Genomic DNA, 24065 nt, shown 5'->3' on the forward strand with positions numbered 1-24065 from the left:
TATCGCCGCCATTTAGGGGCGGTTGATCGCCATTTGATTGGCGATTCACAGAGGCATGTAGGAGTAGGTAATTACACTTCGGAATACACATGAAGATGCATAAGAACCAAGAACGTGGAATCCTAGAAAGGATTCGAATTCGTGACCATGGAGCCAAGAAGATCGTGAACAACCTAATACGCAGCTTTTGGGGCATCACTATGGAATTGGAAAAATATTCAGGTGTTCTTCGAAACGGAGGCAGAGCATTTGTGAGCTCTAATCATCAGCCACCCCTCCGAGTAACCGCCCCTAATACTCGCAAAAGTTGCAAAAGCTTCATTTGGACCTCGACCCGTGCTTTACCCCCGCTGTCCGAGGAGGCAGCTTCAACCATAATTCAACACCGAAGGTGCGCACGAAAATCACAATCCACGGTGAGAGAAAAACATTCTTCGCCGAAACCCTACCCAGGAGCTTTAGAAGCTTAGGATTAGCTAGAGCGAACACTGGATGGCACTGAGAAGATAAAAAATCAAACTCATCGAAATACGCAAATATTCTACGGTGTCCTGGGTCAGCAACCGCTAATAACAGCCGGAATAATCACCCTGACCAACAATCGTGTACATCACGGCCAAAATAACCTTAGGCGGAATGCGTACGGATGGAAACCGCCTTCCCGCAGCGACTGCCAAACACTACGCCGCTGCCCGACACCCTCATCCCTACCTCTTCTCTCCCTTGTCTACCTTAGTATACTTCTCCCTCGCCGCTCACGTGGAAATGTCGATACGCCTGGAGGCCACGCGGCACGCAAGTCAGGAGAGCGAGGATATAAGCGACTGTGGGATAGAGGGGGCTGGGGCACGGGGAGGGAGAGATACGGGAAGGCGGTGGAGTGAATCGGAGAGCGGAGGGTGGGGAGGAAGGATAAGAGAATGGGTTGAGGGCGAGGGAGAATTCGTAGGTCCTCCGTGTGTAAATTGGGATGGGGGTATTTTAGGGGCGGTACACGCGGAAAACCAAACGCAGGGGAAGGGAGAGGTAGGCCCTCGAGGTGTTCAGCAGGAGAAGAGCAAAGAGAGGAACCAGACAAAGATGTGGGAGCAGAGACACGTCGGAGGGGATAGAAGGTCCCGGGGAAGGAGATCGGGATGGAAAATAGGGGGGCTACCAGGAAAAAAATCAAATAGACCACCCCTCCCCCAACCATCTGGGGCCACCTATAGAAACTCCAGCGGGAGACCCTCATTTCCATGTTTCATTTGGCATGATAAAGTTTTGAGTAAGAAAAAATGCAATGCAAAACAATAATAATTCTCCAGCTAACAAAAAGTCCACACACTAAGGTGGGGAGGACCGGGCGAGCGGAATCCACGCGAGTTGGCGGCTTGAGGAAGATGAATACGATGGTCCCGCGAGAGGTGCACCCGGATAAACACAGGTTGCGAGCATAATGGCGGGGTGGAACCCCTGGCGGAGGCAGCGGAGAGTGCGTAAAGGGAGAGGAGGCGACTGAGCAGGTGCCGAAGAGGATGAGCAAGGCAAACAAGCTATTCCCAAGTGGAGACTTAGGAAGACGTCATACGAGTCTAGTTTTGGTCCGTCTTGATGCTATTTTTTTGGGGGCAGTAACAACCACAATCATATACTTGTCATTCTACTTACTTTAATGGAAAGACAAAGATATCGGCGTCATCTATCTAGTGGAAACGTACGCGTACCATCCGAGCATAAGTAATCCATGCATGCTTCCACTTCCACTCATTTCTGCGATCTCATTACGGCGACGTTCCCCTTAATATCATCCCATATCACATTTCTGAATCCAATGAGTGACTGTCAGCAGCCCATAATCAGATAAAGTTGCCGATATTCTAAGGCAATCAATATTCGCTTTCTCGAATCCTATACATCTCCGACGTCTGGGAAAATCGGCTCATACCTTGAATAACTCGTGTCTATAATGTGTCTCGAACTACCGACGACAAAACCGCAACGTGAAAAAGTTAAACAATATATTCACTGTCTCAATTATACTGCTCAACGTCTCTCGTCAATTAGGATCAATTCAGTCCAGTCGCATGATACTTCACGCACGCAAATCACGCATGGAACTTGGATAACTAGGGAAAAAATACGCCGCTACCGACCTCTACACTCGCGGCCTTTCTAAATGAAGGATAACGCCTTATTTCAAATCGCTCAGTATGACCTATCGGGTGTTAGAAGAGGAGTCACGAGAAAAAACTTTCCCATCTACACGTTCCAGTTATTGAAATGGCGAAATCTATTAATGAGCATCCGAGGATATGGATACAGAATAGACCCTGCTCACGCCCTAATCTTGTCCGTTCCGTCATAAAATCTTAAGCGCCGAAAAAAGCACTACCGGAGCCACCATAACCACAGGGCTTTATCTGTCTCACCAATCCACGTGATAAGGATGTCTGGGTCTGAGTCCCTACCGGTTGGCCACCCTGCTGTGGTACGTTTCAACAAACGAGACCCACGTGCCGCGGTTCGTGGCAACTCTGGCTCCCAAAACGCCCCTAATGAATAAATCAGGCGTATAAAATCAACTTCGTCTCGCTCGGTAGTTGGGGTCAAGCCGGGGTTCCATCCCTTCAGTACGCCTTGCCACTCTTTTTTATCCTTTTGCGCGGCCGGGGTTATTGGATTATCGGGCGGTTATGATGATGAGAGAGCAGCAGGGAGCTGGAAACTTTAGGACCATGGAGATACCGGTGGTAGGAGGGAAGAGGGGGTCGCAAAAAATACTCCATCCCAGCGGGGCGCCCGGGTGAGCCAGAAACAAAAACGGGACGAAGATACCCTTCTCTCCCCGCCGAGATAATAAATGGAGAGACGAAATCAGAGTACTTATACGGGGCCGAGGGCCAAACAGACTGCGATCTGGAACTCAAGAGGAGAACGACGCACGCAGATCCCCCGAAATATCAGAGAAGAGCCTCTACCTCGCGATTTCGAGTGCATGAAGATGAATACTTTGTAAAGATATAATCTTGATTATGAACGGAGTTATGAGCAGAAAAAACTCCAAGGGCACGCCTGGCCCTCGGGAAAATCAGAGGGAGATGCACATTATTCCATTTTACCAATACTACTGACGATACTATATTTGTATGGTGGCTGGTGGACGCTACCACGGCAGTCATTGATACTATTCTAGAAATGGCAACAATGACGAGAATTTGAAGGTAAGACCGATACATATATGGCGGCAGTCATCTGAAGTGACAAGACGATAACGGATCCCTGAATAATGACTCTGGGCTCAGCCTCCGCAAATACTTTTTTTTTAACTGCGCAAACTTGGATCGCTTCGTGAAGGGTTACGTTGAGTTAAATATAGAAAGCAGAGACTCAACTACGTACACTGTCGCCTGCAACGTACTGTATTTCCCGCATGAATGCGCCTTAATGGTGAAACCTTTCTTAAGTGAGCCTTAAGTGTCATATCTTTATTCAAAGTGTTACAATGAAGCTGGTTCCGATTTCTTAACACTCACTTGTAGCGTAAACAAAATAATGACACCATTGCCCATTTACCAACACAAAGTTAATAAACCATTAAATATTGTCATTATTACGAAACGACCAAGGAAAGAGAGGGATAGGTGTCAAAAATAGCACCAAAAGAAATTCATATATAATGAACAAGCCACAAAACGAACCCTCTACTTAACCTTAACACGACAATATAATCAACGCGAGAATGAAAATGCCGATGTGTACGGCATAAAATAGGACTGCGTTTAGAAACCGTCCATACGACATTTTGTAGCCAGCGAAGATATGCAGAACCAGCCCTGACCGAAGCAGTAGAACTAATTACTGAACTACATACACAGACCACTTTTCTTCTCGGATTAATAATACCTGGCATAAAACACTTAACTGAGCCGAAACAAGTAAGCGAATGCGGCACATTACCGGAGTGATTTTTTTAAGCGAAGAAGAGAACGTGCCACATAAATCAATTTAATATATACATCATTGAATTATTACAAGCTGCATAACAGTAGGAATCCTTTTGAAGGAAAGAAATTAGGGCAAACCGCGATAGAAATGACGGCCAAAAAATTCCCCCCTAAATAAGTCCCCCTAGTTAAACAGAACCCAGAAGTGGATGCCAGGAAAACTGAACCACATCATCACTCTTTCCTCAATAGACGGCATTTGTATGCTATGCTTTGCTGAAAATATGGATAGTAAATTACGTAAAATTGACTTTTCCTGTAGTACTGTAAAATATGTCTCCTTTTTTAGCGTGAATGTTGGAATGAAAGCATTACTAGTTAGTACTAGAGTACCTGGTATTTGGTGGACTGACAAGACAACAATATAATCATTAAGGCGGATTAGTTTATCACGTGAGTGAAAATAATGGGATTCGTCCACAAAGGCCGTAATATAAATTATAAACCTCAAACATATCCGTTTGTAAAACAATTTTGATTCTTAAAATAGGAGAGGACACAATATTTTCGTGGCTTACAAAAATATTCAGGGATCCCTAATTGGACTGAAGTCGACATTCACAAAATAATGAAAGCGGAAAGCACCATTTTACAATAATTGGTCCTAATAAGACAAATCTCTCACATGTCATCCTTGGACGAGGGAGAACCAGCTTTGCCGGAACCCACGGATCAATCCGCCGTATCTACGACGAAAAGAGATGATGCATTTGCGGAAGAAACGTAGTGGAGGTAGTAGCATGCTTTCTTGGCGTCTACCCACACGCTCCCGCTCCCGAAGGGCTGACGGAAGCAGCATCTCAGTGATGCGCGAGGATAGCGGGGCGAGAACCGCGATATGCTGGGGAGACAAGAGGCGCCGACCGCGCACGGGCCGCCCCTCTGGGATTATGTTGGCGCGCGGAGAGGAACATGCACAAAAGCATCGAGGATTCGATCGAAACGGCCCACCACGACTCAAGAGCACAGGAGAAGAGATAAGAAGAGTTATCGACACAAAACGAAATAAAATATTTCCGACGTACTTAGTCCGGGCCACCGCACGATACAGACCAGAGAGCGAATTAAATGAAGAGCATAGTGATTAAACTACAAATGACTCTAAAACAATAACCAATGAAAAAGGAATTGATCACGTACTTTTAACTAAGGGAATTAATACCGAGTAAAGGCCGACAAAATATACGTTGAGACTAGCCCAATATAAAGCCTAGTCAAAGTACAGCAACGCCGTAGTATTCTTCAGGTGCCATACCCATCAATAGATTCGTCATGCGGTGGCTCAATCAAGCCATCAACCGTAAGAACCATGAAAAACATCACTTATATCATCATCACAAAAGAGATATTACAACGGTTTTCACACAGGTCGTAGAACTACATAGCAATAAAATATTTGCTCATAACGGTTACGAAGTGTTTTTCTCCATCTAGAAGACTAGTCTTCCTGAAAATATACATCAAGAATGAGTGCAAGAGGTAGCTGGGGTGGAATGGAGACGAGTTGTAAGAGAGTGTTCTAACAGGTGCAACGGTGAAGATTTTCAAAGAGGGGTGCGTGGAAGGCGGCACCTTAGGGCGAAGAGTTTATTGCGCATGACGGGAGCGCGGGGGTCGCGCGCAGGAGACGCGGCAACTGCGAGCGGGACAGGCGGGAGATGCAGCTGGTGGGGAGATACGAGCGGCCGCGGTGAGAAGCAGCGGCGACTGGCACATCGGTGCGACGCTAATAAAGTGGATCGGATTAGCACTGCTGTCCCACAACGCAACGATAGGAAATTAAGATCATGTTTAGTAGCCAAGAAATAACAACACTCAACGGCCATTCATTTACGTATTACGGTGATCATCTTGTATGATTTTGGCGACGATATTGTGAAAGTTCTTAACATTATTAAAATAGGATATCGCAATATTTCCACTGGCAAACTCAGTGGAAATATTGGAATGTCTTATTTTAATATTGTAAAGGTGAAAATTACGCGTCCTCATCGACATGCACAGATGAACATTTTTGCATGCCTTTGATGCATTTGATATGAAAACTTGATGAACGAGGGAAAATCTTTGAAAAATAAATGGTTAAACGGATTTGTTAGCGGTAGTTTTGGGAAATCATGCAGGGCGGACGCCCCAGCAGCCTTTTCTGAGGACGCTAATTTGTTGAATGTAGTACCTTATTACAATTCCATAGCAAGACGAAACAGGAGGTTCGAAAATATAAACTAATCATAGGGGGCCGAAGAGCTATACCCAGGGGTATCGCGGACCAATTAGAATTCTATGACCAGCAGTACCCAGCTTGGTGATAGTCTTGAAATCTAATGCTTTTATCCTGTGTGGTACAATTCATGCATAATCAAGCATAAAAACACCAAAGTGATGGTCCACAGAATTTTTTGTATTAACAAACAGGATTATTATCATTACATAGAAAGAGGAAGGCCAGCTGTCATAGCAGCAAGAGGGATATGGTAATCAAAAGCGCGAGTGTGGGTCCAGGACAGCTATATCTCCTCATTTCATGTCCAAGGTGAAGAGAATAGCATTGCACTTCAAGAGTTCAAGCATCAAAAAAATTAATTCAGTCTGCAGCTAGCATGAAATAATGAACATGGAAGACAATCAGTGAGAAAAAAAATCACTTTGCCATGCAAATCACCTATTACCGAATCAAATTTCAGTTCATTAGTAGCACGTGGTCTCCAAAACAATGCCGGCCTTGTTTTTAATTAGGAGCGCGACATACCTAGACAGAGAATACGATGCATTCATTGTCACGGTCAAGGATTACCAAAGGGTGAAAAATAAGCTTAATTTCTGCGAACCAGAATTGTTGAATAAATTAGCGTTCCCCGTCGCATTAATGAGACAACCTTGGCACTGGAAGTAATTTTCCTTGAAAACATACGCTTCCCCTCTTTACGCACTTTTAACATTTCAGAATTAATTAATATAGCTTCAACAATGCGCGGTATCCTAATGAAGATATCCATTACGGGCACTTACGTGCAGCAACTAAGTACAGGAATGTCGGTTTAATGTGAAATACCCTAACACCCATCTCATAACAACTTACTCGTTGGGTATAATTTATGAAGTTAGGGAAAAAATTCTGCAGGTTGGGTAATGTGAGTATTTATTATTATTATCATTAGCGGGCGAAATGAATTATGCATAAAGCTTTTATGAGATAACCGGCAAACATTCAGCAATGGGGCACTTTATTGGCAAATAAATCTTCAGTTCCAAAGACGTAAAATTTCCAGAAAACGGTGTAATCTCACTCCGTTACATAAGTAGCCGTCGACCTGGAAATGACGCCTTGCAATATCAAAGGGGAAAGAAAACGACAGAAATGAATGGTTTAGCCATTTAAAGGAAAGGTTTACGCATACACTGAACGATTACAGTAAAAGGAAACCGCCGAAATATTATAAAAAGACATAAAAGCAAACACAACAACCAGGGGCGGATCCAGGATCTCTTCCTGGGGGCCACAAGGCAACCTCGTAATACAAAACGAACGCAATGATAATGGGACCGTATTAAAAATCTGGTATGCTAATCAACGGTCTGGGGGGGGGCACGAGCCCCCGTGCCCCCTAACTCCCCTATATCCGCCTATGATACCAAAGCATAATATTCGCTCACTGCTGAGTCATCGTAGTTAGAAAATATAGACTGCCTTCTTGATCGAATGCAAATTCTCTTACACTTTAGCGAATATCCTGCAATAGCAGGGGTTTACTGAACTTCAAGTATCGTACAAAAACACGTGAAGGTTTTTTAATTCGGCTAAAAACATGGATAAATAAGATCCATCGCCGTAAGCAATTATACGCGAAGTTAACGAAACCTGATGAGCAGTTGCAAAATTATGCAGATTAGGCGAGGACCCAAGGTACATGATACTCAAATTTCCTTTATGATACCAAGAGACCGCGTGTGAACAAAGCCCTATGAGTCAGCCATTAACATCGAGACTAAATGGGGAAACAGCCATTCTCCTAATCGCGGGCTTTGAAACGACCGTGATTGCATCGCTATAGCCCTCTCGCAAACGATTGAGTTATTAAGGGAAACGGCAGCGTGGCTCACGGCCAACCCACGTCGCATGAGCGATATGGCAAAGAGATCGCCCGCCGTGCATCAAGGACCCTCTCTCCCATGGGAACGAATCAAATCGGAGGCGAGCAAATAGCGATCGCCACTTTGCATGCACCGCCGATGGACGGGAAATCTGTCCGCGGGAGATTTCCCCAAACGGGCGTGGGCGGGTGCGAAAAGCCGCCTCCCCCCCACCTTCAAAGTCTCCACCCACGCTGAATGCTTGGCCACGGACGCACGCTCCGGCCATCCATCCGGCCTGGCCCCGCCCCTGCAACCCCCTGCCCCAATCGACCGTAATAGGGCGCTGCTGTCAAAACGGAAGGGATACTGGTAGATTCACTCCGATCACAGAGGGATTGTTCAATTGCTGCCCTCTTAAAACCTCAATTGCTGATTTTACAGGATGAATTCCCCATCAGGTTCAGCATGATGGGACGAATATTTTTTCTTCAATTGGGGAATATTGCATTAAAATTTCATTTTAGGTACCTGTCACGTACTGCTTATGATGACATTTTAAAAAACAGATCCTGAAATGTAGTCATGCTGATTCTACTTCAGTCAATGCCTTATTCGTTAATAAACAGTGGGATCCCGAGACTGGGCTGCCAAAGAAAATTCCTCCGTAAGAAAGAAAACAACATATCGTCGGATTACTTGACTATGCCAATCTAAGCACCACCTAGATAGAAGACTACCACATACTGTTATTAACCAGCCAATAAAGTTAATTCCAGCCTGCTTTTAAACAGTAGCGATATTAAGTTGAAGCCTAATTCTTTACCTTCCCACCCCAATACAGTCTTAGATAGCATTTGGAAACGAGAATACGACTATGAAAGCATACAGCCATACTGAAGTTGGTGGTTTGAGGCGTCACTATGTGGAATTTACTCATGATGAAAGAAAATGAACAACCTCCCCCTACCTCTTGATCCTCCCCCCCCCCCCCACTCCTTCTGGTGTATATGGTCAGATATTAAGACGATCTTTCATTGTACTCCTCGCCTGAGGATGACGCAGTGCGTCGAAACCGCGGTCGTGATTAAATAAATATTTATGTAGAAAAACAAAGGTCACTTTCTTTCATAATACAGCAATACACCGTTGTAACAACCAATGCTCAGGCCCAACCTATACGATGATAGACCAACTGTAGACGCAGTATCACGGGAAACATGACATCTAAGCAGTCGCTACCCATAAGAATGTTAACCGCTTCTCATTACAGTGAACCGCTTTTGTCCATCCCCGGTTTTGCTGAATAGCAATCTCTCCTTAAAGATAGAACGGCGCCAGGTGAGAAGAACCCTGGCGCCCAGCTTGGACCCCTCTGGAACGGACGACAAAACACCTCAACCACCACCTATAAACATAGACCCTCTTCCTCGAGAGTGAGAGACTGTTTATCGTCCGGCTGGAGGACAAACGAGCGCAGCGTTAATTACGCATCTCTCGTGGGGGAAAGGAGGCAAGAGTCTCCGGCACTCACGATCTTCGGACCCCTCGCCACACGACTCCAAGCCAGCATCCGACCCTCTCCGCGCCGGGGCAAAGGAGCTTCGATCCACAAAACCGACCCCCCCCCCCCACTCACCCCCTGATTTCCCTCCCCACAATGCACCCCTCTCTCCTCCAATCCTCGCTTTCGCCCAAAAAACCCCCCTCAACCCTTTCTCTCTTCCCACGCTCCGGCAAGGAATACGAGTAATTACTAATTATCGCTATCGGAGATTCCGCATAAAGGTTTTATTTGCATCTTGTTGCGTCCTAATCTATCCGCCTATCTCGGGGTCCTCAGACCCCTCTCCCCCAATGGATTGCTGCACGAGGTCCATTGTGTGCCTGTAATTAGGGTTCACTTTTACACTCCGCGCTGCTGTGCAAAAGGGCGAGGGAACGCGAAGGAGAAGAGTTTCGCCACGCCGTCATCCGAGATTGCTTCAGCACCACCGATGCCGTTTGCAGAAAAGGATGGTTAGCGGTAATTAACGGCTCTCGAGTGTTCGAAACTTCACGATGAAGCACCGCGGAAATTCCATAGGGAAGGGTTAGAGTTGAATCAAAAAGCACTGACTCCATCGTATGAAAGATTCATACGATGGAGTCAGTGCTTTTACGTAATACATGACGTCCCTTGCTTATGCGTATAGCCCGGATGAAAGGAATAACTGACGTATCTAGCGTCAGAAACACTTTTGTAACCCTACGGAACTGATAACTTAGGGAACAATATAGTTAGACATTGAATTCTACACTCCACGTGCCCAGGAACCTTACGCAACTTGAATAACGTGTTTCAGTCATTATATATCATCACTAGCGAGTCATTAATTACCATCTTCGCAAACTGCTCACTTAACCCCAAATTTCAAGTTTATATTGACTTCTATGAGGCAGAGGATAAACATTTCTCACAAAATACGTGAATAAAGAGATCGCTTCCGAATGGTAGTATTATTTCTCGGAAAGGAGAAACTGTGATTGATTCTCGTCGGTTACGGTAGACTACAAAATATTCTCTGAATAAAAATGGCTGGAACAATAAGATGCACCATAAATTGAATGCTGGAAATTAAACAGTACCTTACAGGTCTGAAAGCGTTCAGCCAAATGAAGAATGTGCCGATAAAAGCTAATCAGCACAATATACTGTGAAAACAGCTCCCGCCAACCAAAAGCAAACAGGAATGGAGATTTTTACTTCAGAGTGCCGCCAACATATATGCCAAAGCTTAAACATTGAAAATACTGCCAAGGAAGGCTGCTCCATCACAGCCTTACAGAGGGCTGGATTTATCCCATTGAAGTAAATATAGCCTTTGTTATTCAGTGCACAGCCGAGTTCTATCAAGTTATAACTTGCTAACCATTGCACAATAGGAAAAAAACTGGGTATAAAAGATGACAGCGGCCAAAAATGATACACTACCATGCTTGAGGTCACATTTTTATGGAAAAATAAAGTGAAAGCATTTAAGTCACCACATTAAAGTACCAGCTTCGATGAATGTTCAACACAAGCGTGACATGCATGCTACCCACCAGAGCGTAAAGAATAGGACGTTTCAAGTAATAGCATTCCGCCAATGATATTAAAACTTCACGGAAGGTATTAGAACTGAATAAACACACGCTGAATTGTGCATTTGATGCCTATCAACCTTGTTTAGCTTGTAGAGATAAAAATTCATTCCCTGTTGGCGACAGAACAACTAGGAGAACACAATAGATCACTAATAAAACAATTATTGACTTAGCACTTCCTTTATCCCTACCGCCTTTCAATTGACAAACAAGTAACAAGTAAGGCCGTTCTCATGCATGGATACTGCTTTTATTGTAACGGCAAATAAATTATTTCCTTATATTTATCCTCGAAGATAAGGCAAAAACCCATTATGACAAGACATTTTGAAAGATATGAAAATGAAGTCACTAAAAGAAAGTAACGATTCCATTCCTTCTCAAAACTAAGGAATACGTTAGCAAATGCACCATATGCTAAAAAATGCCAAGATGAGTTTAAGTTCGAAGGCAGAAATAACTTTTTCGAATCGCGAATCATACACATGTTATCGTACAAAGCATACATACTAGATGTGCATGAAGTGTACGGTGACGTGCACCATAACATAGTGGAATCGTCATAACTTGACGCACTGCAATGCACTAGTGGCACTTAAAGCCATACCTATCTCCGCGTGGACTCATATGAATCTGGCGACAATGCCACATCCAGCAGTCGTCTCCATGGTATGGTAACCACGCTGTTTTGTTGTAAAATAACAATTTAAATAATTTACCAATGCCCAAAACAGTATAATCACTCAATATAACGACGTTTTGGTGTCCTAAAAAGATGAAAGAACAAGACGGCACACAACTTCTACGGCAGTGACACAAAGCTGGGACACGGGGGTCACCGTGTCTTGATCTTTGTTTTCCTCCCCCTTAAAAACAATCCCTCAGTGCGCACAGTGTACTGTACCTGCGTAAATACTAATGCACTCATGGTAAAATATAACCGTTCTGATCATTGAGCTCGAGAACTTCCAACCCCGACGTTCTTCGCGTAGAACATCTACAATTTCTTTCTACTTAGCTGCAAGAAATTCCCCAAAAAATTCGACAATATTGCACTAAGAGCGCCCTGTCCCGCATGGGGTGATAATCAGACTCCCTATTATTTTCTCTACGTACAGCAAATCAGAAAGTAGTCGTAAATGAAAAAGATCATTTTCAATAGCGAATCACACCTAACGGTAGAGCAACGCAGAAAAAAACATAAATATCCTCACCATGCATGGAGCAGAAACATGAAATATGGACAGGACATGATATGAAGTCACTTACCAACGGCGAGTAAAAGGCGGATGTGTCGACTCCGATGCTCGGGTACGGGTTCTGGTCGGTGGACGGGTACGGGGTGCCGTAGACGGCGGCGGCCGTTGGGCCCGCACCGCCGCCCGTCGAGAGCCTCGGGTATGCGGAGGAGAGGGCGGCCAGCCTCGCGGAATCGTACTGGCAGGAGCACACCGTCTGTCCCGTCACGGGGTCTGTCATGATGGGCCGGCCGTTCTCGCAGCACGACGACGAGGACGAAGATGAGGATGACGACGATGAGGACGTGGAGGACGGAGTGGCAGCGGCCACCGCAGCCGCAGCTGCCGCCGCGGCCGACACGGGCGTGCCCACGGGACTGGAGCCCGAGGAGGGCACTCCGCCAGGGGCCACGGAGCCCGGGAGCGGGCCGGAACCTGGGCCCACTGCAGAAGCTTGGCCCACCAACAGCTGGAAGAACAACAGGGAAACAGGGGTGTTAATGGTGGAGATTTTAATGAAGGCACGACAAGCATTAGCATTTCGCGCATCATCCCAGCTCCCAAGATCTTTTGGCGATCATAAGGAAAAATGAAACGCCTGTCCAAGGGGGGTAGCTAGTCACTAGAATCTCAATATGTAGTTAATGTGAACGAAGAAAACGAATACAATTGGTGTGGCATTCTTTCGCCTTTCTGTGATATCAGGCACGGACATCTTTCCGCACTAAAAATACATAAAAAACTTCTACGAATAACTATAAAGAGAATAATGTAAACAATGAAGAAATGACAATAGCAGCGCCATAAGTAACTGCAAACCCACACCTAAAAGCATTTGAAAGCACGACATGTGGTAAATTTTCACAGGGTCCGCACGCAGAAAGAATAAGTACTCGCATTGCTGAAGAGGAAAAATTTATGAATTAAATAGTATGAAGTAAAGCCGCAGAAAACAATGAAACGTGTTAAGATGACCTACGGATAAGTCCACAAGATTGGATAAGCAATTCAAGCCGTAAAATACAATGAAATAAGGTTAAGTAGCGCTCCGGGCTCCAACAAACATAGTACGACACACAGAAAAGATAATTCAATCGTCTGCATCAAGAAAATCAAGTCTATAGGTACTTAACTCTGCGCAATGATCGCCAGCCACCAAACTGTGATTACCTTTGATGAAACTTACCTACTAAGGTTATGTATTTATATTGGATATGTTGCCATATATTTTGCTCCTGAGTAAACAAATTATGATGTCTACGAAAACTGACTGACATAATTTCAACGCAGCAATAAACCCATGCATATATTAATTCATGAAAACTGAAAATATTTGTATGTTTGCGATACTAACATATCCGGGCAACTATTCAGCTTACATTCCACACAAAACCTGTCGCTTAAGATACGCAATAATTACAATATTTATAATTGATCACCAGCTAGCAATGAGCTCCGTAGTTCACCACTGAGGTGAATTGTGCGATATTCTATCGTCTATATCCACCGCGTGTAACAATTTACTACAAAACTCATAATTTTCGTACTTACTGTCTGTATTTCCACTTATATCACTGCGACGCGCTTTCAATGGCTGACTGGCATAACATTTGCCCAAATGCTAAAAAAATCTCCCGTAAGTATATTTAACGATAATGATGTATTCGCGGTGCTAGATATTCAATCATCAGAATGAGGAAACAAAATAGACTTATATAACCTATAATTCATAGTATTGACACAATCATTGTTGACGACGTGGTTATTGAGTTCATATTATGTGTGATTATTACATTTATCAAGAGAAATTATAATTGCCCAATGACACTTCGTCAGACACTCAAAGATCTACAAAAATTGAGATCTACTAAGAGATCAGAACTAAAACTTCACTGAAACTTGTTATGTTATTAAGTAAAAATTGATCTTACCAATGGCTAAACGCTTAAAATAGTATTAACTCTCAGGGCAACTCCACTATAAATAATACAGTTTGAGGAGCCACCGAACATCATTCCTGCCCCTGCTTCAACGAAGGTAAACTTTATTCAAAGAATATTTTGCTTACAATAGTTAAACACTCACAGGTATAAAAAAATGAAAAAGCCCGCCAGTCAATACGAACGACTGAGGTAGGTTAACAGGCATACGATGCAAACAGAAAAAGAACGAAAAAAGAGGCCCTTCTATTCCAGACTCCCTGCCATAACTGATGGCCGAGGAAAACAAACGCAAATAGGAAAGGAAAGGGTGATGAACAATATTAAAATCCTCGTGATGGACTCCTTGAGAGAGAGACAGCACATCTTCTCGGCCTTCCGGCAAATCCTTTAAAAATATCGAGCACAAACCTCCCTCTCCGCTCCATAACCCCGATGACATGACGGCAGATGGTTTGACTATGGGGAAGAAAAGGCAAGGGGGGAATCAAGTGGGATGGGGGCCCAAGGGGTTATAAATATAAAGAGGGAAGGGCTCTTCAAAAGTACTCGACCCGGTCATCATCGTCGGATTCCGAGCGCATATAAGAGAGAAAGATATGGATAGAGTCAGGAACGATGGTGGATATAGTATGTGGGGAGGGGGGCATAGGGAGGCATCTCATATATTAAAGGCCCATTGATCCGCTCTCCGCGCAGTAAAAGTTTGGTAAATATTTGACCCCTCCTTGTAATGGACCCCTTTGTTTGCCCCGGTCTTTCCTTGCCCGGAAAAAAACCCTCTTGAGTCGAAAACCGCGAGGGGAGAGGGTGTCGGAACGAAGGAAGGGGAATAGGCGAGAGAAGAACGAGGATAGGGATGAGGGTATGGACAGGAGAAAGAACAGAGTGGAGGAGAGGATATATTTCAGTAGCCGAAGGAGACCCGTATCGGGGATATTCACCATAACAAATACGAAGTGTAGATGATATACCGTAGGAAGCAATGGAAAATCAGAATGGGGGTACGGAAATATATAATCATGAAATGTTACGGAGTTTAAAAGGAGACTATGGTAATAACGAATACTCCAAAGAACCGGCCATCAGCTTGCACCCATAATTGTAATCGATGTTGAATGAAAATTTTCAGCCCAGCGAAGGCAGGGGCGGATACAGGATTTTCTTCTGGGGGGCACAAGGGTCTGACAGATCTTCTCATATTTGAGATTAAAAAACAAAATACGGCAATTACTACAGGAAATATTCTCTTTATTGTGATATGAATTTTATTGGAAATAAATAAAATGATTAAGGCTCTGTAATACACAAAATAAAACGTAAGCCATGATAACCGTATGAAAAATTTGGTCAAATTTCAATCGCCCAGGGGGGGCACGCGTCCCTGTGCCCCCTCTTAATCCGCCTGTAAGTGAATTATCAAAACTTAACTCGCGTGGATTGTGACGGGAAAGGACATGTCATATACCGTTTTATTCGCGTAAAATACATATTGAAAGCCTACTTATATTTAACCTCTTCCAATTCCATTAATTTCCCGAATATCGTGCTCCTATTCTCTATTTATCTTGTCTGTGCTTCTATTTTAAATGGTACGTAATGAACTGCTATTTTGTAATTTGTAATAAATGGAGATCCATGAAATAAAATGTGATTTAAACATGGAGAACACAGCCATCGCTACTCAAATAAAATCATTTTAATCCTTCCAATGCAACATGTTTCATGAAATACGAATTATTTTGTACACTATGTATGTTTTAAAATTTTTAAGATTTCTAAATAATTGTATTGTTCCCCTAAGTAGCGCTAAAATTTATAAAATGCGATGACGATACGCTCTCGTCATTGCGCAGTTTGGCGTCGAAAGTTCATGACGAGCTAGACTCGTCATTACAGCGCTAGGGGTTAATGGTATTTAGAGATTGATGCTGAAAACTACTAAGAGAAGCACACATTCCCAGGGTAAGACCAGAAAACGCCACCCACCAGTGAACTATAATAACAGTAACTAATGGCACTAGGAATAAAGGAAGTGGTCTCTTTAAAAGCATGGGGTAACATATTTGGAAAGGAAAATACTATCTTGCTAGTAGATAAATTACTAATCACGAATTGGGGGCCCATTCTTATAATTATATAGGGGACGGAACTTTCCTATTCTTCCGAAAGAGATGTAATTATTTTAATTTCAAAATAAAAAATATAATCACGTGTATTTTTTGCCTATTTGTATCTGAACGTTAACAGAGGTATATCACGGCAGGTCAGTGAAACATAAAATGGTACCGCATGTTTGGGTAGATGATATAATCTCTTTCCCAGTCCCCTGCATCGAGTCCCGGTATTGAAAGTCATCCCTGAGATATACTGAAACCCAAACTGCAATTTGACCAGCACAGCAATTTCATAAACCTGTCCATCTGATTGGATGTCAATCTTTGGTTCTCTGAGCACTTCCGAGTGACAGGTTGCGTTGACCAATTATTAACAGCTAACTATTAATGGTTAAATTCTGAATAACATAGAGTGGACTCAAAGACACAAAGTTAACCTATCTCGAATCTCAAATTTGAACACTTCTCCTTCGTATTCCCTCCGGAGTATATGGTCATAATTCCTAATTTCACATACAGGCAAATGTTTGACAAGAGTTTCCAATACAGATTCGAGAGTAAAAATTTCAGATCAATTCAGTTCAGTATCGCAATTCTTCATTGCAATAACAATGCTTATGTGAATGACTCAAATGACTTATCTATTAGTCAACTCTTTAACCAATACCAAGGGAAATAAATAAAGTTTGCACAAAGAAGAACGGAAAGGGTAACCCCTCGTTGAGATGGTTGGGAGAGAGAGGGGCAACTAAGGGTTCGTGAAAAGTGAGGGTCGGAGTTAAGGACCCCTCCAAGGGCCAGCCGAGAAGTCTAAGGGAGGGAAAGAGAGAGGATAAGTGGACTCATCTGCCACACTTCACGCCTCGGTAAAGACGCCCATCTCCCCCACACCCTCATCTCTAGACGAGGGACGGTGGGGGGCGGATCTTAGGGCGGCCCTGTGAGAGAGCAGATAAAGGGCCGCACTCGAGAGTTGAAGGAGGAGGCCACGAGGGGCGCTAAGGGAGGTGGAAGGAGATAGGGGCAACCGCTGCCACCCCTAAGACTCCCCTTTATCGCGGACGTACTCGGCTTTGCCCCCCCTTACGTTGCAGGGGTACCAAAGAGGGAGAAAGGGGAAGGGAGGAAAGGAAAAGGATAAGACGTGATGAGACTATAAGTGCCAATAATCGTTCCGGTCCCAATTTCCTGCTAATTTATTTGCTTCTCCTCCTTCCTCATATCTTTCCACTTTCCACCCCGATTCATCCTCCTTCAAAAATCACCCAGACCTCTTCCTATCCGACCTGATGTTTACTTTGCTCCCCCCCCCCCCCCAATCCGCGCCCCCGCAATCCCTTTCGCCCCCACTCTCCAATTCCCGTGTGCTTTCATTGCTAACACTGCCCCGCTCCCCCCTCTCTGGCTGGCGTTATCCTTTTGCCATCTTGGCCCTACTGAAGGGGTAGGTCAAACAAAAGGGCTCCTTACGGATTTATCCTTTCCCTTCGGCGGATGCTTTGAGGGGGAGAAGAAAAAGGGGTTAGAGTAACCCTTTCACGAGTTCGCCCTATTAAGAGACGCCATAATGGATACGGAGAGGATGCCCGGACGAAACAATGAGCATTGCACGGAGGGAGCACTCACTGCTTAAGCCTCGAAACAATGATTATAATGAGGACAATGTTTCCTTTTTCCTTGGGCTGAATCCTATCGCATGAAAAGGAGGTGCCAGCACTGTGTAATTATGTGGCAATGGATCGCAATACATAATACAATGCAACTGTAGTGACTTTTCAACTGTGCATAAGGCTATCATATAAATGATGGGCAAGATACATAAACATATCGTCAACGTCACGTTGTAGGCAAAATAACACTCAGGTTCTTAATAGAAGTAAATATTTGATATTCCTTCTCCATTGGGGTCATTCTAAAATATTTAGTGAGAGAGTTTGTCTTCAATGACCTGCGTTGTTAAAATTATTATCTTTTCAATCAGGGTAAACATAGATATAAAGGAAACATTAACATTCAATAACGAATACATAACACCCATTAGGTTACTTCTCCCCCTAAATGGACGCATATCATTGTATTAAATGCATTATGGGTAACATATTACATGAAACACATTGAGTTCTGAAAAAAAACGTATTCGCTTCCTGACAGAGAAAGCATTTTAGACACGGTTGCTCACTCGCTTCCCTATAAACAGGTGAATATTATGAAAACAGTACGTATGCCAAATGTCGCCATCAATCGATTGTCATTATCCTTTAAAACACCGCTGACAACTCGCTGGATATAATCCAATTCAAACGACAGCATCGGTGATGACAACTGAATGGAGTGATGGTCATAAATTTAATATTTCGCAAGCAATAATCACTTAACGCGCGGAACATGCCTTTCTTCATTTAAGATCAATTAGCTTGCAGCAATTGGCAAAGGTCAGAACCTATCATAAGAATAACAAATAGCTTCCAATGAACAAGACCGCCATTTGTATTTGATCTGCCACTTTCAAATCGAATAAATCAAAGACGTCAGCAATCGTAAAGCCCTTAAACTGGCATCTCTTCTGAACGTTCACATGATAGGATAAATACACCAGTAGTTGGAGGTATATTTTTTCTCAAAGCATTCCTCCCATTTTTACGTACGTTTCCATTCGGGTACATGTCTTTCGCAAATCAACCGATGACAAAGATGCAATTGGGCTCTCGAGAATACAAATAACGCCAGACGACTGATGGATTCTTGAAGTATTTATGATAACACGTTAGCAAAGTAAAAATTTCCACTAATTTACACAACAGCTTAAGGAAAACGTGTAGATTATCGAATTTTCCAACATACTCCGCTAATGAGTTACATAAGGCACGGAATGCACATCCTCCACATGCAATATTTCCTCAGTCAGGCGCCCAATCATGCCAGAGTTAGACCAAGGGCTTATTTTGTCCCCCTTTCTTTCATGTGCGCATGCGTTAACGCGAGTCGCGGTTTTACTAGAATCACTTTGAAATAAAACATACAATTTCTTGCAAAAGGCGAGCAATTACTTGCAACGTATAAAACTGCCTTTACACAAGTGCTGATTATTTCTTAGTCGTAAATATGTCCACACATTAGCTTTTAAACCATACCACATGGCATCCATACTCCTTATTTAAGGTCCAGGCCACGCTAATACCATTTTGTTATCAAAGAAGAAAACCTCGGCTGATAGGTTATCTTGGACAAATCGTGGGAGAGAGGCGGGCGGGGAGCCGGAGAGGACCGACCTCTTCCGCCGGCGGAGTGATCGCCGGCTACCGGTGGTCATCTCACCTGCCCAGCTACCATCGACCACCATGTAGGTCGTGGCATAAGGTAAACCATTCTTAATAACACGACGCCTTGGAAAAAAAAGTTGAAAACGGGGTGCGAGAGCTGGGTAGGGAAAGACTTGAGATGGACGGATAACTTTTTTTTTAGTGCCAGGGAGGGAGAACTTAGCATTGTTTTGATAACCAATTAGAATCTCACGGTCCCTTGGCCTTGCTCCTGAATTAAGAGAGAGATAAACAGATTGGTCTTCGCAGACCTCCCAGGAGATCCTAATCTGAGCGCACATTTCTGCCTCATTCCGGCCACTTTATGACTCGGAATCACAGCTCGCTTGTTTTTTTGATCGCTCGAAAATCGCCTCACTACTCCGCAATCCACGGTCCGGCAATACACCCACGTTTTTTCCACATTTACAGCCGCTCACTCGGAAGGCTAAGGTACGTGCTATAGGATAATGATCGTATTCCAAGATATAATTAGAAGAAATTTCATTCGATGAGCATCAAGTCGAAAAAATTATTACCCGGGCGAAATAATGACGCCACGGCATTTAACAGAAGCCAAATACTTTTGCCTTAGCAAGCGATAAGTGCAAAATTTTAGCAAAAAAATAAATCGGAGATCCTTTTCGAATCCCCCAGTTTAAACGAAATGGTAGCCAGTAACAGATATTAACGGAAATCGGACGGGCGGACTGTCTTTTAAAAGGTTAACTTCACTGACACCATGCATCAAAAAACATGCGACGAACAAAAGTTACATAGTGTAAATTTAACTAAGCGAAGTTGTGCTTAAGTCTCTTAAATTACCACAGCAAATGCAGCTGAAAATAAAATAAATTGAAAATATCTTATCCAGGGGGCAAACCAGATATACTAGCAGCTAGAATTAAAAAGAAGGGTTTAAACAAACTATTTTGTGGCACTTTCGACGGACCGGACACAGACACTTAGAGATAAACTTTGACGTATGTCACGCACCACCAAGGTACCCAGAAGTAAATTAATAAAAACTAATTACAATAAACTGTATTGTACAAGTTGCCATGAGAGAGTGCAGCAATGCTGCAAAGCGTAGGGCTGGGCCCGCGCCTGACACCTGTTATTGAGGGAATCCACGACCTACGACGGAAGGACGTTGCAGCCGGACCCCGACATTTGCTCACACACAAAAACACTGATATTTGAATTCAAGCGGAATCCTCACAAATGCGAAAATTGTAGCCCTTCAACACAATGCACGTAAGCGACATACACATTAGAAAAGATTTGAAATACGCCGAACTCACCTGTGACGCTGTCGGATACGAATAGCCAAACTGCGTGTACGCTGACATCATGTGGAAAACACTTAAAGTTCACAACTCGTTCGCAAAGTTTGTACCGCTTGACGATTCAGTCTATAATTTCGTCCCGCGATCAACACAACCCGTAAACAGACGCTCACATCAGTCCCTCAATGAACACATCACCAGAGCCTATTGCTCGAGTCCTTGGGTTCGTCTAAAGCCTGCGGTCATAGCAACATTCTCTCCTCATCGATGTATTTATGTCCGAAGGGAATCGAACCCGGCTGCAAACACTCACTCAGAGGTCCACAGGAACTAGTTGTCCGCCCGGGCTATGGAAGGCTCGAGACCACGGCAAATGCTGGGCCGATACCGGCCTTCCCATGAGAGCGGTTGTCCGCAGTCCAAGCGGAGCCCGGTGAGCGGGCAGTGAACTCGACGGCGGGAACCGCCTCAATCGCCGGCCTCTCGAACACTCGCCGCGCGGGCAATCCTCAGAACCGCTGCTGACCAGAGTCCGTGATAAACAGGCTGTAGAAGTCTCTGACACGGCTAATTGCCTCGGATATTAACACCTGCACCAATCAAGGGACGGCAATTACCGCAGCCTGCGAAGACGACGGACGTAAACAGCAATAACCAAACACTCGAGCAATGCAACCTCAATGGGAGGAGACTATCCAAATAGGGGTGGCTCGAAGAGATTAGGGTGTCCGGGAGGGGCGAGGATTGCTGGAGGGAAGGGATGATCCGTGAAAGCCAGGATCTGTATCCCGTGAATGAGGGGGTGGTGGGAGGAAAGACAATGGGAGATAATTCTACGGGGAAAGAGGACGATGAAGCCCGTGGCCCTCCAACTCAAATCGAATATCACGCATCCAGGAGGCGATTACGTTCACCGGACGGCGGCGGGATTGCGTCGGACGGAAATCCAGACATCTTCCGACGTCACGAAGAGAAGTCCTTGTGGGGCGACTATGGCTTCTAAAGCTATACAACTCCTCTAAGCCATTCACTCCCACGAGTCCGAACAGCCGATGCAAGTGGAGGACATTCTCGCTGAAGTACTATTCGTCGATTATAGAATGCACACACTGCACTTGTCACACAATAGGAGGATGAAATAAAGACGTACTCTACTCAACACAAGCACAATCCTGTAAAAGTCCTTCCTCCCTTATCTCACGGTCAAGTCCTCGTGGTCCTTTTTCTCTATCTCCAACGACGGTCCCCGCGCACGCTCTAGGCAACTCGTCCTTCCTCCTCCTCTGCTGCCCTTCTCTCCCTATCGCACGCTGCCGTCTCCAAAGCACGAGCGCACACTCTCCCACCCTAGCTTTCTCTCCAACGCCAGCCCGCGACTGAATGCGAGACCGGCCGGAGGGTACACCCTGGCGACGGAGACTCGAACTCGCCGAGCCGCCACTAAACCCCTCCCCCTGCTACTCCCACTCCGCCCGCCCCTGCGCCAAGGCGCGCTCCCCTCCAAGCCTGCAGGTGAGGAGGCGGAGCCTCTGCGCACAAGAACCGCCTACTAACAACTCGTGACCGACCCGCTCGACCAACCGTCGGGTAGCACTCCCGCCCCCCACCGGAGCTTATCGTCTGGCGGGCTCTGACGCCTAGCCGTAGGACACGCCCCCTACGACTCGCCCCGTCTTCAGCTCCGCCCACTCGCCGCGCCCATCAACCACCTGTCTGCAGCGTTGCGTGGGGTTAAAAAAAATGCAGGAAAGCGGAATCTCTGTTCGGGCGCCCCGGCTTCGCTTCCCCCTTCGCTTCGCCGGGTTTCTCGCGGTCGTCGTTGGAGGATTTTCCCGTGGAATTGGTTTCGTCCGAATCGCTTCGTTTGACTGCCCACTTGACCGACAGATGTTGTGCGGGACGAGTGGAGTGAAGTGGGTGCACTTTCGGAGTATGCTTATTTCATGTGTCAACATGATATGAGCAAGAGGACCTCGGGAGTTTGCTCACCTGGTACGGAAGAGAGCTCTCGAGTAATTGCCGTGTTTACACACATATTTGCTTGTTTGAGAAGCTAAAGTGCTGAGCGAAGTGGAATTATATTTTCTCCGCGTGTTTTCTTATCAAAAATGTGCGATGGAATATCATCACCAGATGCAAACACGGTCAGATGGTCCGATGCTACTTTTATTCGAGTAATTTAAATACCTGCCTTTGGGCCATCATTGAGAGAGAAAAGTTTACCAGTATGGTAGCTGATTCTAGGCTGAATATCGCAAGTTTCTCAGTTTAGTTTCGGACTTGATTTGCATTGACTGAACGACACACTGACTGCCTTGCTATGAAGAGGTGTGTTTAGTAATATAAAAAGACTACAATATTAGTTGAAATACATGAAATTTGCATTTCGTAACCTCTTTTGCCGTAAATAATCATTTGTATTTTCGGAGAGGGAAGGTTCAGTACATATTAAGTAACTGTACATATTGGTAACTGACTTTGCATGACTTTTTGATGTTAAATACCTGCTTTGAGGAGAATACCAATAATCGTACCAGTTGAAATGACAAATAAGTTTCTTACCCCCATTTACTTTTATCGCGACAGAAAGCATATATATTCAGACATCAGCTCTACCAAAGTGATTTTTGAATGTTTTGACAAAAACCTCGTGTGATAGAGACGCAATTGCTTTATTTCGTGCTCATGATTAAACGTTCTCTGTTATTCTGGAGCGGGTTATCTTTTGACACTTAGGTACTTACTTACATCACACACTTATGCCACGCAAGTACACCTTTTCCCAAATAGATGATAATGACACGACATTAGTTCGCTAAAATGAGGAGGCTTATTTTGCATTTCTGTAGATATAAGTAGGTGGATAAAGCACATATCCTTTCTCCTTGTTCTTGATTCCCTACACATAACACTGAAATCAGGGCTAATTCTTGGATACTGAGTACGTGTTCAAAAATAATCCTCGGTTCACATCGCCCGCACCTGGCGCGAAGAGG

At 44.5% G+C, this 24065-nt stretch overlaps 1 protein-coding gene across 1 annotated transcript in view; it reads right to left on the bottom strand.

Annotated features, from left to right (window-relative positions):
- Positions 1 to 24065, bottom strand: part of LOC124165099 (homeobox protein caupolican-like) — a 211862-nt gene that overhangs the window by 136449 nt on the left and 51348 nt on the right. Inside the window, exon 4 of the mRNA XM_046542745.1 lies at positions 12456 to 12893. Coding sequence (XP_046398701.1) covers positions 12456 to 12893 — 438 coding nt within the window. The remainder of the gene's footprint in view (positions 1 to 12455; positions 12894 to 24065) is intronic.

The sequence above is a fragment of the Ischnura elegans genome, chromosome 1 (assembly GCF_921293095.1).
Source record: "Ischnura elegans chromosome 1, ioIscEleg1.1, whole genome shotgun sequence".
NCBI classification, from domain to species: Eukaryota; Metazoa; Arthropoda; class Insecta; order Odonata; family Coenagrionidae; genus Ischnura; species Ischnura elegans.